At 45.4% G+C, this 14,713-nt stretch overlaps 1 protein-coding gene across 1 annotated transcript in view; it reads left to right on the forward strand.

Annotated features, from left to right (window-relative positions):
* Positions 1-14,713, forward strand: part of LOC309363229 (uncharacterized protein) — a gene marked incomplete at its 5' end in the record, with an annotated part of 97,125 nt that overhangs the window by 67,978 nt on the left and 14,434 nt on the right. Inside the window, one exon of the mRNA XM_081899335.1 lies at positions 14,209-14,395. Coding sequence (XP_081755461.1) covers positions 14,209-14,395 — 187 coding nt within the window. The remainder of the gene's footprint in view (positions 1-14,208; positions 14,396-14,713) is intronic.

The raw sequence follows: 14,713 nt of genomic DNA on the forward strand, positions 1-14,713 counted from the left end.
GATTTATTTGAGATCTGCGCAGAGGCAACCAGTGGAATATCTTCCAAAGACTGGCGGCCCCTATACTGTGTTCAGCAAGCTCTCTTACACCTGGGAGCATACATTCGTCCCCCTAATCAGCTGGCAAGGTTACAACTTATTACCTTATATGGCATATGGCTATATTGCTAGCTAAGCTCCCCTCCCTCCCTCCTATGTGTTTTCTGCTTCTCTTGCATTACTGAAGCAGGAAGCAGGAAACAGCTTCTGGCCTAGATAGCTGAAGCAATTGCAGTTTTAACCACAGCTGCTGCTAGCTGCCTAACCACAACTGCAGCAGTTAGCTTGGGTCCTGATATTATTGAGATTAACCCTTCCCTCTCCCTTCAGTGCCACTGTTTAGAATTAGAGAATGGAGTTATCCAACCCCCGGCCCCCTGAAGGCAATCCTGTATAGGAAAGTTTTTTAATGTTTAATGTTTTATTATGTTTTTTATATATGTTGGAAACTGCCCAGAGTGGCTGGGGCAACGCAATAAGATGTGCGGTGTATAAATAGTAAAATTATATTTATGGAATGGGATGTCCCTATTTTCATCAGAGAAATGTTGGAGGGTTTGGAAAGGTCAGTGGCTGGAGCGAAGTGATTGCATGATCCCAACCAGCAGAGCTGGGAACTGGACTGCCTCCTCCAGCTACACATTCGGGCTGCAGGCATAGCTGTCAATCTTCCCTTTCTTTGCGGGAAATTCCCTTATTCCAGTGCCATTTCCCGCTGCTATCCCGGACTGTTAGATATCCCGTAGACTGTCCCCGGGAGAGGTGAGGCTGCTCATCCCTTCTTTTCCAGTCTGCTGATCCCTTATTTTCAAATCTGAAAGTTGACAGCTATGGCTGCAGGGTGGCATCGTCCCAGCTTTCTGAAAATATGTAGTGATGAGAAAACCAGTGACTGCACATCGGATCACAAGGAGACTTATTTGTGCAACATTCTGGATATCTTATAAGATGCCAGGTATATTCCAATGGGACGCAGGTGGCGCTGTGGGTTAAAGCCTCAGTGCCTAGGACTTGCCGATCGAAAGGTCGGCGGTTCGAATCCCTGCGGCGGGGTGCGCTCCCGCTGCTCGGTCCGCTCCCGCTGCTCGGTCCCAGCGCCTGCCAACCTAGCAGTTCGAAAGCACCTCCGGGTGCAAGTAGATAAATAGGGACCGCTTACCAGCGGGAAGGTAAACGGCGTTACCGTGTGCGGCTCTGGCTCACCAGATGCAGCTTTGTCACGCTGGCCACGTGACCTGGAAGTGTCTCCGGACAGCGCTGGCCCCTGGCCTCTTGAGTGAGATGGGCGCACAACCCTAGAGTCTGTCAAGACTGGCCCGTACGGGCAGGGGTACCTTTACCTTTTATATTCCAATGATACAATAAATTTTGAGGGACAGCGCAAGGGGGCGCATCCAGCCTCGCAGCCTCCCAGGGCCCAACCCACAGCCAGCGAGCTCCGATGCTCAGAGAGGCAGGAAACGGGGCCAGCCACGGGGACTCGAGAGCGGCTGCACTTTCCTGTCCCCGCCGAGGAGAGCGGAGGAGCAGCGGCCCCGTGGCCTGGCGAGTTTCCCCGGAGAGGAGCCGGATTTCGCTGCAGGGAAGACTGTTTAAGACTGTTGTGCAGTAAAGGTTCAAAAAAATTATTCTTGTGATGGAGAGAACTCATTTCCCACACAAGGTCCAGATCAGGAATTCCATGGAACAACTTGAACAACAAGTACCTGAAGAACCAAACCACGATGTAGCCGTGCTCTTTCCATCCCTTTCCAAAATTGCAGCAAGCTGTTCCCCCTAGTGGTTCTCCCTTCACTGCAGTCATCTGAAGGCACCAACTATGCCCTGTTCGCCCCGATCCTTCTCCGTATGAAGGCCCCCTCCTCTGCTGAATGGAGGCAGGAGACCAGAGGCAGCAAAGGAAAAAGCAGGGAAAGACAGACCCTCCAAGTGCCACTGTCTTCCAGGGATGTCCCTGATTTACAGAAGCTGTCGTCAGTTTCTGACTTGATGCCAGAGGGTATGGGGCTATCCGACCCCCAAGTTGTCTGAAGGTAATCCTGTATAGGAAATTTTAAAAATGTTTTCTTATGTTTTTATATATGTTGGTAGCTGCCTGGAGTGGCTGGGGCAACCTAATAAGATGTGTGGGGTATAAATAGTAAAATTATCATTATAAAACAGGACACCCCTATTTTCATCAGAGAGATGTTGGAGGGTATGGAAAAATAACAGAGCCCAGCCCTGGCACCTGTTCCTGGAGCTAAGGGATCACATGACCTAGGCCAGCAGAGCTGGGAACTGGACTGCCTCCTCCAGCTGCTAGGCATTCAGGCAGCTGGGTGGCATCGTCCCAGCTTCATGAAATGGTATTTCAGGAATATTTCCTGTAGAGGATTTGGAAACCAGGGACGGCATACTGATCGCAAGGAGACTTATTTGTGCAACATACTGAAGAGCTTATAAAATGCCAGGTACATTCCAATGTTCTAATAAATGTTGAGAGACAGCTTTCCAAACAAAACCCACTTATTACAGAATTATTATTATTATTATTTATACCCCGCCCTCCCCAGCCAAGGGCGGGCTCAGGGCGGTTAACAAGCAATAATAAAAACAAGTTGAAGGATTACAACTTAAAAACAAAATTAAAATACATTAGAATATTGAAACATTAAAATATTAAAATGTAGCCTCATTGCAGGAAGAGAAAGGAAAAGAAAAAAGAAAGGGAGGGAGGGAATCAATTTAGCTCCAAGCCAAAGGCCAGGCGGAAGAACTCTGTCTAACAAGCCCTGAGGAAAGAAATCAGATCCTGCAGGACCCTGGTCTCATGAGGCAGAGCGTTCCACAAGGCCGGAGCCATAGTTGAAAAGGCCCTGTCTCTTGTTGAAGCCAATCTAACTTCCTTAGGGCCCAGGACCACTAGAGTGTTGCTATTTATGGACCTTGAGGCTCTCCGTGGAGCATACTGGGAGAGGCGGTCCTGTAGGTACGAGGGTCCTAGGCTGTGAAAGGCTTTAAAGGTCAAAAGCAGCACCTTAAATCTGACCTTGTACTCCACCGGGAGCCAGTGCAGCTTGAAAAGCACTGGGTGAATATGCTCCCATGGCAGAGACCCCGTGAGGAGCCTGGCTGCAGCATTCTGCACCCGCTGGAGTTTCTGGGACAGCTTCAAGGGCAGCCCCGCGTAGAGCGAATTACAGTAGTCAAGCCTGGAGGTGACCGTCGCATGGATCACTGTGGCCAGGTCGGGGCGGGAAAAGTGAGGGACCAACTGCTTGATGACAACAAAAGGGTATAGAAAGGGGAAATTTTTGGGCTTCTCTAGAAACCATCGGACAATTGTGTACACAATTTCAAGGTAACATTACACTTTATTTCCGCTTTTTCTTACATGGGACTCGAACTCACAACCTTGAGATAAAGCACCTCACGCTCTACTGACTGAGTTAAGACAGTAAGACAACTCAGTGATTTGTGTACACGGGGACACAGATGGCGGCATGTGAACTTCCCTAGAGAAGGGTGCAAAAAGCTTGTTCCCTGCTGCTCCAGAGCTAGGAATGGACCAGATCTCATCGGGCTAATCCATTTGCCCCGACAGCTAAGAGCAGAACCTCCAGGATCAGAAGCAGCGGGCTGCAAATTCGAGGGCAGGGGAAGCAGCAGGGCGGTCTCGCAGCCCTCGCCTTGCAAGGGGGCGCATCCAGCCTCGCAGCCTCCCAGGGCCCAACCCACAGCCAGCGAGCTCCGATGCTCAGAGAGGCAGGAAACGGGGCCAGCCAGGGGGACTCGAGAGCGGCTGCACTTTCCTGTCCCCGCCGAGGAGAGCGGAGGAGCAGCGGCCCCGTGGCCTGGCGAGTTTCCCCGGAGAGGAGCCGGATTCCGGTGCAGGGACGGAGCGAGGAGTCCGAGGTGCAGGAGGCGGGGGGGGGGAGGAGGGGGAGAGCAGGTGGGCCTGGCAGGATCATGCCCCGAGTGGAGTCAGGGGCTGCAGGGCGCCCCCCCCCCAACCGGGCAGGAAGGGGAAGGGGCGCAGCTGAGGGGCAGGGCATCTGCAGGAGGGCACAGGGGCAAACATGGCTCAGGCTGGCACGGACCCTGCCGGAGACCCTGGGGAGCTGCTCCCTTCAGTCCTGAGCTCAAGGGGCAGAATGAGGGGTCCAAGGCAGCTGCTGCTTCCCGATGGACGATGCATATAGTCGCTCACGGATCAGTGGCGTAGCTGGGGCTTTTGCCGCCCCTCTCCCTGTCCCTCTGCAGGGAGCCCCGTCCTCTTCCACGGTCCTCCCCACGGCGGAGAGGAAAGGGGAGGCAGGGGGGAATGGATGAGCAGTGCAACAGGGAGGTGCCCCTCTCACTCTCCAGCCCCTCCTGCCCCCCCTTCCTCTGCCAGTGCCATTGATAAACCTATTGCCCTCCTTCGTGAATTGGTCGCCTTTGAAAGCACTTTTAGCCGCCACCACCATCACCGCATCTTGTGGCAATGATGTCCATCAGATTCATTTTGAAAGGAAATGGCTTCTTTTGCCTTCCTCACATCAAGGTACACTGTGCCTACACATGGAGGTTCTGTTGTTCTGTCAAAGCTAATAAAACATCTAATAGATCTAGTTCCTGGAGATCGCATCTGATCTTTTCCCAAGCTATCAAAGCTAGTGACCTCTTGTGTCTGCGTGTAAATCAGCGAGAGAGGCTTAAGCCTGTTTCATTAAAGGTTTTATTTCCATCTTAGTAAGGCAGCAGAGTTTTGAGATGAAGGCTGAGGGTTGAAGTGGGTGACAGTTTTGAGAATGCAGAGGAAAGGAGGATTCTTAAGAAGTGTGGCATATGGAAATGAATTAATGATAATAAATATGTTGAAGACAGTATTGTAAAAGACTGAGGAAGGCAAAATTGAAATTAGCTATTCATGTTCAGATTATTACTCATTTCATTTATATACTTCTTCATATTTTTAAGGGAAAAATTCTCAAAGCAATTAAAGGGAAATCTCGTTGCAGTTTGTGTCCATAGGATGTTGAGAACATTAACTCTGTAGATCCAGGAGTTCTCTCCTCTTGATAGTCTCAGATTTGATTGTTCTTTCTGATAGAGCAGGAGGAACATTTTTGGGCTTAAAGCTGCATTGATTCTGGAGGCCACATTCCAGTGAGCTTTGTGGCCAATGTATGCACATGCATGCACACAGAAAAGAGATGCAGACCATAAAGTCACATGCACACACGCCAGAGGTGCTGCACACACTCACCAGACATGCCATCCAGCATACATACAAGTCTTGCAAACACAATCAGCATGTTTAGACCTTCCAACCCCAGTGCTGGGGTGGGGAAAAATAAGAGCACAAGAAGACTCTGCTGAATTAGCAAGGAAATCTGTGGGAAAAAGACCCTTCAGATTGTTCTTTAGAAATCCTCTTTAAAAAGCAGCCAGAGGGATCATTTATTTCCAGAGCAGGGCTTTTACCCCATTTCAGCACTGTGCTGCTTTGTGGTGAAATTGGAGTTTAAAAGATCTCTCTAAGGGCCCTTAGGCATCTTTCTCTCCAGAACAGACAGAGATCTTCATCCTATGATCAGATCAGGAGATGGAAACGGCAGGGACTAGCAGGACACACCCTGAGGCTTGGCAAGCCATATGCAGCCAATGGACTGCAAGTTAGAATGTCTTCAGTCAAGAGAGTTTGTGACCATCAAATATAAAATATTTTGGAGTGTGTTGCTTGATTTTTTGGTCAATATTCATTTTGTCAGTTTGTTTCTTAGGCTGTGCGGATACAATACATTTAAAGCCCGTGGCTTCCCACAGAGAACCACGGGACTTGTAGTTTATTGCTACAGTTCTCAACACCCCTAACAAACTGCAGCTCGCAGGATTTCTTGGGTGAAGCCATGTACTTTAAATGTTAGGTGGGTCTGTTGCAGCCTTAGTCATATACAAAGATCTGTTGTTTCTTTTCCAACATGCTAGAAGTTGCAGCCAGGATCAGCATTCCCTGTCCACTGAACATGCTCAGTCCTCTCACTGGGTTGTTTTTAAATTTCCTTCCACTGCCTTGGTTCCCGCGCCCCCCCCCCAATATTATTTGTACTTCCATAAACCTTGATGTTTCCCCCAGTCTTTGGATAACTTCACCTCGTCCCTGGGTGGAGTCATTTGGGTGACATAATGATTGTTATTCACAGCCTAAACATCAGAAGTAGAAAGCTTAATAATATATTTCAAAAACTGGCCAGTGGTTAAAAAATGTGCGAACTTCCGGAGGCGGCGCGAATGGCAATGGCTGCCCTCTTCTAACTGTGAAGAGGGAGCTCCGCGGAAACGGGTCGTCCGCTATGGCGAAGCGGAGACCCCCGTTGAAAAACCACAGGCAGCTGAAGCCTGTGGCCGTGGGACCTAGCGGGCACCATTAGCGTCCCCCGAAACTTTAAAGGAACCCCGTAAGGGGCTCCGGAAAGTGACGGGGTTGGCGTGGTGCTGAGGGTCGATCGCTCTTTCCGTGGGGTGAAGCCGCGAAGCTGTTGTCGGTGAGCGCTGACCTTTTTCCTGGGATCATCTGGCTAAGTGACAACCACCCGTGAGTAGGTGAAGTTTAAAGAAATTCTGCCTTTTGAAAGAGAAGCCTTAATTTGACACCGAAACGGGAGATGCAACCAGGAAGTCCGTCTTCCGGCTCTGTTTAAAGATTTAATGCAACGACGTTCAATTTGCTTTTGCTAAGAAACTGTGCCTAAAAAACTGTTATCCGAACATCAGATAGAGAATTTGACTTGAATTTAAGGTGGAAGAGGAAGAATTTGACTTTCCCTCTCCACGTGTGGATTTATAAAAAACATATTGAACTCCCGGTAACCGGCTGCCAAACGACTAGGGCTGTCAGGCTGCATGAACTGTCATATTGCAACTCGCGCTTTTTGGAGACATTGTACCTTTTTGTGTGCAACTCTGCAAAGTAAGGGATCTGTAAGGTTTTCTGGAGATTTGCAACTGTTACAAATCTGAAGGGACACTTTGTGATTTGGGAAAGGACTTTATATCTTATAAGACTTTATAAACTGTGTCTCTCCAAGGGAAACATTGTGTCCGTCTAGTGGAAAACTGAAGCTGTGCAACTGCTGGGTTTTTTTTCCATTTCTTGGACTTGGGATTTCCATGGGAACTGCAAACCGTGAGACCGACCTTGGCGCATAGACAGCTGTGGGATAAGTGGGAGTGGGAGGACAAGATCAAGCAAAGCCAAAACACAACAAACTACCATAACTTCACAGCTGCGCAGATCATCTGTTCCCACTGTTCCTGTGACAAGAGAGGAAGATTTAGAACAAATTAGGCCTGAAGGAATGGCCACAGGAGGGGACTCTACCTCTGTGCTAGATAAAATTTTCGAAAAATTGGATGGCCTAAGTAAACAAGTGGCTGATCAATCATCTAAAATTGACCAAAATACAGCCAGTGTTAACAATTTGACTCAACAAGTTAGTTTAAATGCACAAGCCATTGGGAAACTGCTGGAGGCCACTACATTAAATCGTAAAACAGCTGAGGAGGCCAAACAGAAAGCAGAGGCAGTACAAGAGGAAATCAAACCTATGCGCAAACAGATTGGCGAACATCAGGCATATCTGTCTATGTTAGAACTGAAAAGTAAAGAAAATAACTTAAGATTGAGGTCGGTTCCAGAACTTGAAAAGGAAGATTTAATTGAATACTTGACAAAAGAGTTTGTAGAATTTTGGCCTTTGGAAGAGGACAAAGATTTTAAAATTATAAGTGCATTCAGACTTGGAAAGGGAGGGAGGAAGGTCAGGTCAAGAGATTGCCTGATCTCCCTCAGAACGAAGGAAGAAAGAGACAAGATACTGAGTGCACATTTCCAAAAGACTCTTGAGATTCAGGACTTTAGAGTGGAAATTTACAAGGACATTCTGAAACACCTTCTGGAGCTTAGATCTAACTATGGAGACTTGGTGAAACTACTGAGAAGCAATAGAATCATCTTCAGATGGGAATTCCCCCAGGGACTATCTTTTAACTTTAGAGGGGAAAAAGTTAAAATCAGAACAGTTGAAGACAAGGGAAAATTTCTGAGTGATTACGGAGAAGACCTTCAGAAAGAGATTGAAAAAGAACTAGGAGCCCCAGGATCTGGACCATTAAGTTCACTACTTACACCCTTGGGTCTTGACGAGCCGGAGAAAGTGATACCACCGTCAAAGGGAGAAGAACTTTTGGGAGCCGTAGGAGGAAAATAGACTTATCTCAACATGTCTCTGCAACTATTAAGTTGGAACATTCATGGTTGTAACTCCCCTGAGAAGAGGAGGAAGATCTTTCATATATTAAAAAAGGAACAATTAGGCTTAATTTGCCTACAGGAAACGCATGTGATTAGGCTTCACAGGAAAGTTTTAATTAACAAAAGATTAGGTCAAGAATTTATCTCATCGGATAAAGTAAAGAAGAGAGGAGTTGTTATTTATGCAAAAGAAAGCCTATCACCAAAATTCCTTTCTAAAGATGAACAAGGAAGAATTGGGGCAATTGAAATTCAAATACAAGGAGAAAAATTCTTGATTTTAGGAATTTATGCACCAAATGAGGGGAAGTCAGAATTTTACAAAAAGTTGCATGAGACAATGTTGGACTACATGGATTATAACAACATCATTATGATGGGTGATATGAATGGGGTGGTATCTACAAATATGGATAAAGCACAAAGACAAAACATAACAAAAGATGGCAGGCTACCTAAAACCTTTTTTGATCTAACTGACAATATGGACTTGATTGACATCTGGAGAACAAAAAATCCCCTAGGGAGAGAAGGGACATTCTTCTCTGAAGCCAAAATGACCTGGACTAGGATTGACCAAATATGGATAACTAGAGGACTGGCACCAAAGACTAGAAAGGTGGAAATCTGCCCCCAAACCTGCTCCGACCATAATGCCGTGAAGATGGAAATGAAACTAACATTAACTGGTTCCTTCAGATGGAAGATGAATGACGTCTTACTAAGAGATCAAGAGATTGTTAAGAAGGCCCAAAAGACTTTGAGAGACTACTTTGAAGTGAATTTGATAACTACAGTTGAAAAAAGAGTAATCTGTGATGCAAGTAAAGCAGTCATGAGGGGGTTTCTGATACAACAGAATGCAATAAAAAAGAGAACCCAAAATGAGAAAAAAGATAAAATTTTGGAGAAAATAAAAGAAGGAGAGAAAAAATTAAGATCGAAACCAAAGTCACAGGAGATTCTGAGAGAAATTAAATTATATCAAGTACAATATTTGAAACTGATAAATCAGGAAATTGATTGGAAAATTAAACAAATGAGACAAAAGACTTTTGAATCAGCCAATAAATGTGGAAAACTGCTAGCGTGGCAGTTGAAAAAAAGACAGAAACTGAATACGGTTACAAGTCTTGAGGTTGAAGGGAGAAACATTCAGAATCCTGTGGAGATTAGCAAGTGCTTCCAGAGATACTTTAAACAACTCTATACCCAGGGGCCACAGAATGAGACTGAGATAGACCAATTTTTAAGAACTAATGGATTACAAAAAATATCTCAAGAAAACAAGACAATATTGAACTATAAAATAACAGAACAGGAGATTGAATAATAATAATAATAATAATTTATTATTTATACCCCACCCATCTGGCTGAGTTTCCCCAGCCACTCTGGGCGGCTCCCAATCAGTATTAAAAACAATACAGCATTACATATTAAAAACTTCCCTGAACAGGGCTGCCTTAAGATGTCTTCTGAACGTCAGGTAATTCTTTATCTCTGACATCTGATGGGAGGGCGTTCCACAGGGCGGGCGCCACTACCGAGAAGGCCCTCTGTCTGGTTCCCTGTAGCCTCACTTCTCGCAATGAGGGAACCGCCAGAAGGCCCTCGGCGCTGGATCTCAGTGTCCGGGCTGAACGATGGGGGTGGAGACGCTCCTTCAGGTATACAGGACCGAGGCCGTTTAGGGCTTTAAAGGTCAGCACCAACACTTTGAATCGTGCTCGGAAACGTACTGGGAGCCAATGCAGATCTCCCAGAACCGGTGTTATGTGGTCCCGGCGGCCACTCCCAGTCACCAGTCTAGCTGCCGCATTCTGGATTAATTGCAGTTTCCGGGTCACCTTCAAGGTAGCCCCACGTAGAGCGCGTTGCAGTAGCCCAAGTGTGAGATAACTAGAGCATGCACCACTCTGGCGAGACAGTCCGCGGGGAGGTAGGGTCTTAGCCTGCGTACCAGGTGGAGCTGGTAGACAGCTGCCCTGGACACAGAGTTAATCTGCGCCTCCATGGACAGCTGTGAGTCCAAAATGACTCCCAGGCTGCGCACCTGGTCCTTCAGGGGCACAGTTACCCCATTCAGGGCCAGGGAATCCTCCACACCTGCCCGCCTCCTGTCCCCCAAAAACAGTACTTCTGTCTTGTCAGGATTCAACCTCAATCTGTTAGCCGCCATCCAACCTCCAACATCCAACCTTCAAAACATGCAATTAGGCAAGTCTCCAGGACTGGACGGATTAACCTCCAAGTATTATAAGACTTTGAAAGACTATTTAATCCAACCATTAAAGGAGGTGTGCAACGAGATTCTGGAGGGGGAAAAGGCGCCGGAGTCGTGGAAAGAAGCTTTCATCACACTAATACCAAAATCTGAATCTGAAAAGACACAACTCAAGAACTACCGTCCCATATCCCTTTTAAATGTGGATTACAACATTTTTGCAGATATTTTAGCCAATAGATTAAAAAGAGTTTTAAATGAAGTGATACATAAAGATCAGGCAGGCTTTCTCCCAGGCAGACATCTTTCTGATAATACAAGGAACATTATTGACATTTTGGAGTTACTGCAAACGAACATTAACACAAAAGCAGTTTTAATCTTTATTGACGTGGAGAAGGCCTTTGATAATATTTCTTGGAACTTTATGAAGAAAAATCTTAAGGGAATGGGAGTGGGACAGGGGTTTGAAAATGGTATAGAAGCAATTTATTCAGAACAAAAAGCAAAGTTGATAGTTAATAATGTGGTGTCAGAAGAGTTTAGAATAGAAAAAGGAACATGACAGGGCTGCCCTATCTCTCCATTGCTATTTATTTCGGTCCTGGAGGTGCTCTTGAACATGATTAGAAGGGACCGGCTGATTCAGGGAATTAGGGTCGGAGCTAAACAATATAAACTTAAGGCTTTTGCAGATGACTTGGTTTTGACATTACAGGAGCCAGAATCCAGTACGAAAAGGGTATTAGAATTGATTCAAGAATTTGGTCATGTGGCAGGATTTAAACTGAACAAGCAAAAAACTAAGGTTTTAGAGAAAAAATTGACAACAATGGAAAAAGAAAGGTTTCAGAAGGAGACAGACTTAAATGTGGTTAAGAAAGTGAAATACCTAGGGATTAACATGACGGCTAAAAATGTGAATTTATTTAAAGATAACTATGAGAAATGCTGGTCAGAAGTCAAAAAAGATCTAGAAATTTGGTCAAAATTGAAGCTTTCCTTGTTGGGTCGAATTGCAGCCATAAAGATGAATGTACTGCCAAAACTGCTGTTTTTGTTTCAAACTTTACAGATTGTGGACAAGATGGACTGTTTCAAGAGGTGGCAAAGAGATATTTCCAAATTTGTCTGGCAGGGCAAAAAGCCCAGAATAAAATTTAAAATATTGACCGATGCTAAAGAAAGAGGGGGGTTTGCCCTGCCAGACATGAAGCTGTATTATGAATCAGCAGCATTTTGCTGGTTGAAAGATTGGCTACTTCTTGAGAACACTGACATTTTGGACTTGGAAGGGTTCAACAATACTTTTGGGTGGCATGCATATTTGTGGTACGACAAGGTAAAAGCTAACAGAGCATTCAAAAACCATATTCTCAGGAAAGCTGTGTTTAATGTCTGGACAAGATATAAAGACATTGGAAAACAAGACCCCAAGGTGGCTATCACCTATGGAGGCTAAGGCTCTGAAAAAACTCAATATGGAGGCCAAGTGGCCGAAATATTGGGAGATACTAGAACAAGATCGAGACGCATTGAGATTGCAGAGTTTTGAGAAATTAAAAGCTAAAGTGCGAGATTGGTTACATTATCATCAAATTAGAGAGGCCTTTAACTTGGATAAAAAAATTGGCTTCCAGGTGGAAAAATCGAAATTAGAAACAGAATTCTTAGAACCTAAAACTAAGATACTTTCGAGAATGTACAACTTGCTGTTAAAATGGAATACTCAGGATGAAACAGTCAAATCAGCTATGATTAAATGGGCACAGGACATTGGTCATAACATTATGTTTGCTGACTGGGAAGAGTTGTGGACCACTGATATGAAGTTTATGGCATGAGATGCCTTAAGAGAAATTATTATGAAAATGATCTATAGGTGGTACATGACCCCAGTCAAGCTTGCAAAAATTTATCACCTGCCTGATAACAAATGCTGGAAATGTAAAGAAACTGAGGGAACATTCTTTCACCTCTGGTGGACATGCCCAAAGGTTAAGGCCTTCTGGGAAATGATATATAATGAACTAAAAAAGGTATTTAAACATACCTTCCCTAACAACCAGAGGCCTTCCTTTTGGGCATTGTCGGCCAATTGGTGTCAAAGAAAGATAGAACACTTTTTATGTATGCAACAACTGCAGCAAGAATACTCATCGCAAAGTATTGGAAGACACAAGATTTGCCCACCTTGGAAGAATGGCAGATGCAAGTGATCGACTACATGGAATTGGCAGAAATGACAGGCAGAATCCGAGACCGGGGAGAAGAGTCGGTGGAAGAGGACTGGAAGAAGTTCAAAGAATATCTCCAAAAACATTCTAAAATGTTTGAATGTTAAAATGATGTTGGATAATATGGCATCAGTGACATGGTAAAAAGAAATATGTAAAAATGATTTGAGAAAAAAGGGGTAAGATCAGAGTATTATTATGTCGAGACTAAACAAATGATACAAGGGTTAAGTTATAAAGAACATGTGATAAATGGTTTTAAAAGGTAAAGAAACCAAAGGCATAATAGGTTGAAATCTATAATAGGGTATAAGATTGGAAAGAGGGTAGGAAATTGCTGAATTTGATTGTGTAAAGGGGAACACAGAAAAGGGAGATGTGAGGAAGTCAGGAAAGAGGGTTTTAAAGATAGTAAGTGAGGAATATTTTTTTCTCTGTTTTTTGTCTTTTTTGTCATTTTTGGTTCGTGTTATTTTTGATTGTCTCTTTTTTCTCTTTCTTTTTGATTGTGATATTTGTTTTATTATGTAAAACCTTAATAAATATTTTTATATAAAAAAAAATAAAAAAAATAAAAAATGTGCTTTTGTTTTCATTCTTGGGTTTTATTTTACTTTGTGTTTATTTCTTTTCCAGGAGGGTGGCGTAAAAATGGAAGAGCAGAGACCCAGGAGACCCATTCAAAGGGTGAGACTGGAGTGCAAAGGAAATAAACCTCCTGCCGGCCAAGTTGGGACCATCAGGGATCTTCTGCCTTGGGCAGATTTATGTCAAATTAAGCAGGAGGCAGCGGAGGGGCAGCCGCAGCAGCACTGGGATGCCCAGAAGCAGGATTTCCTGAAGACGATGCAGCCCCCTCGTTCAGGGTGGGAAACCCCACAGGCTCCCAATTTTCCCCACTCCAGGGATGGTGTCCTCTCCTTCAGGGGAGCTGCAGATGCCAGGCGGAGGCCCAGTGGGAGAGCAGGGGGAGCAGACCAGACCCTGCTCCCAGACACTGAGGGACTTCTTGGAAAGGTAAGTGCCCTCCTCTCACCTGGGTTTCCAGCACCTGGAGGTCACAGGTCCACTGCCTCTAGACATTGAGGTCCTGTTTAGCTATGGTGGTGAATATTCTTTCTTCTCCATGCAAGGGCCACCCATGTATTCAGAGCAGTCCTTTGCAGATTAACTCTTAAGTTCTATGGGGTCTACTCTCAGGCCACGAATGTGCATACCATGCCAGCCTTAGGAAGGGAGGTGGGACAGGCAGGTGAATGGAATTGGCAAAGGTGTTTGAAAATGGGTGGGGGATCTTGGGAAGGGGGTGCCCAATTGGGGCTTCTCCAGGGGCAGCAGAATGTCTTGGGCAGGAGAATCCCTGCAGGGGCTCTGAGACTCCCTTGGCTTCTTCTTCCCTCCCTCCCTCCCTCCCTCCCTCCCAGGAAGCTGCAACTTGCTCTGGCTTCTGCGCTCCTCAGGAAGCTGAACCTGCAAACGTAGCTGAGACTGAACCTGCAACCCTGGCCAGGATGGAAGGAGGAAGATGGACGGTTGACCTGGTCAGGCTGTCTCCCACATCCCTCCCCACAACCTCTGAGCATTCCTTCCCAGGACCCTTGGAGAAATCTGGTGAGTTCGAGGGGAGAGGAGATGGGGACAGGGATAGATGGAGGGAGAAAGAGGAAAAGATGGAGAGGAGACAAATGGAAGGAAGTTCCTGACAGGAAGAAGGAAGGGGTGAGGCCTTCTCAGAAGCAGCTCTTTGTTTCTTGAATCCTTTTCCTAAAGTAGTGGGGGCAGATTTTCTTCCTCCAGGCTTTGAAATCTTAGGTGTTATTTCCACGGCAGGAATAATTGATGGTAATGATGTTGCACACCAATCCTGAAAAATTGGTGAAGTGGGATGGAAATGTTTCCCATAATTATTTATAATTACTGTACATAAAT

The sequence above is a fragment of the Podarcis melisellensis genome (genome assembly GCF_964234715.1).
Source record: "Podarcis melisellensis genome assembly, chromosome: 2".
Classification (NCBI taxonomy): Eukaryota; Metazoa; Chordata; class Lepidosauria; order Squamata; family Lacertidae; genus Podarcis; species Podarcis melisellensis.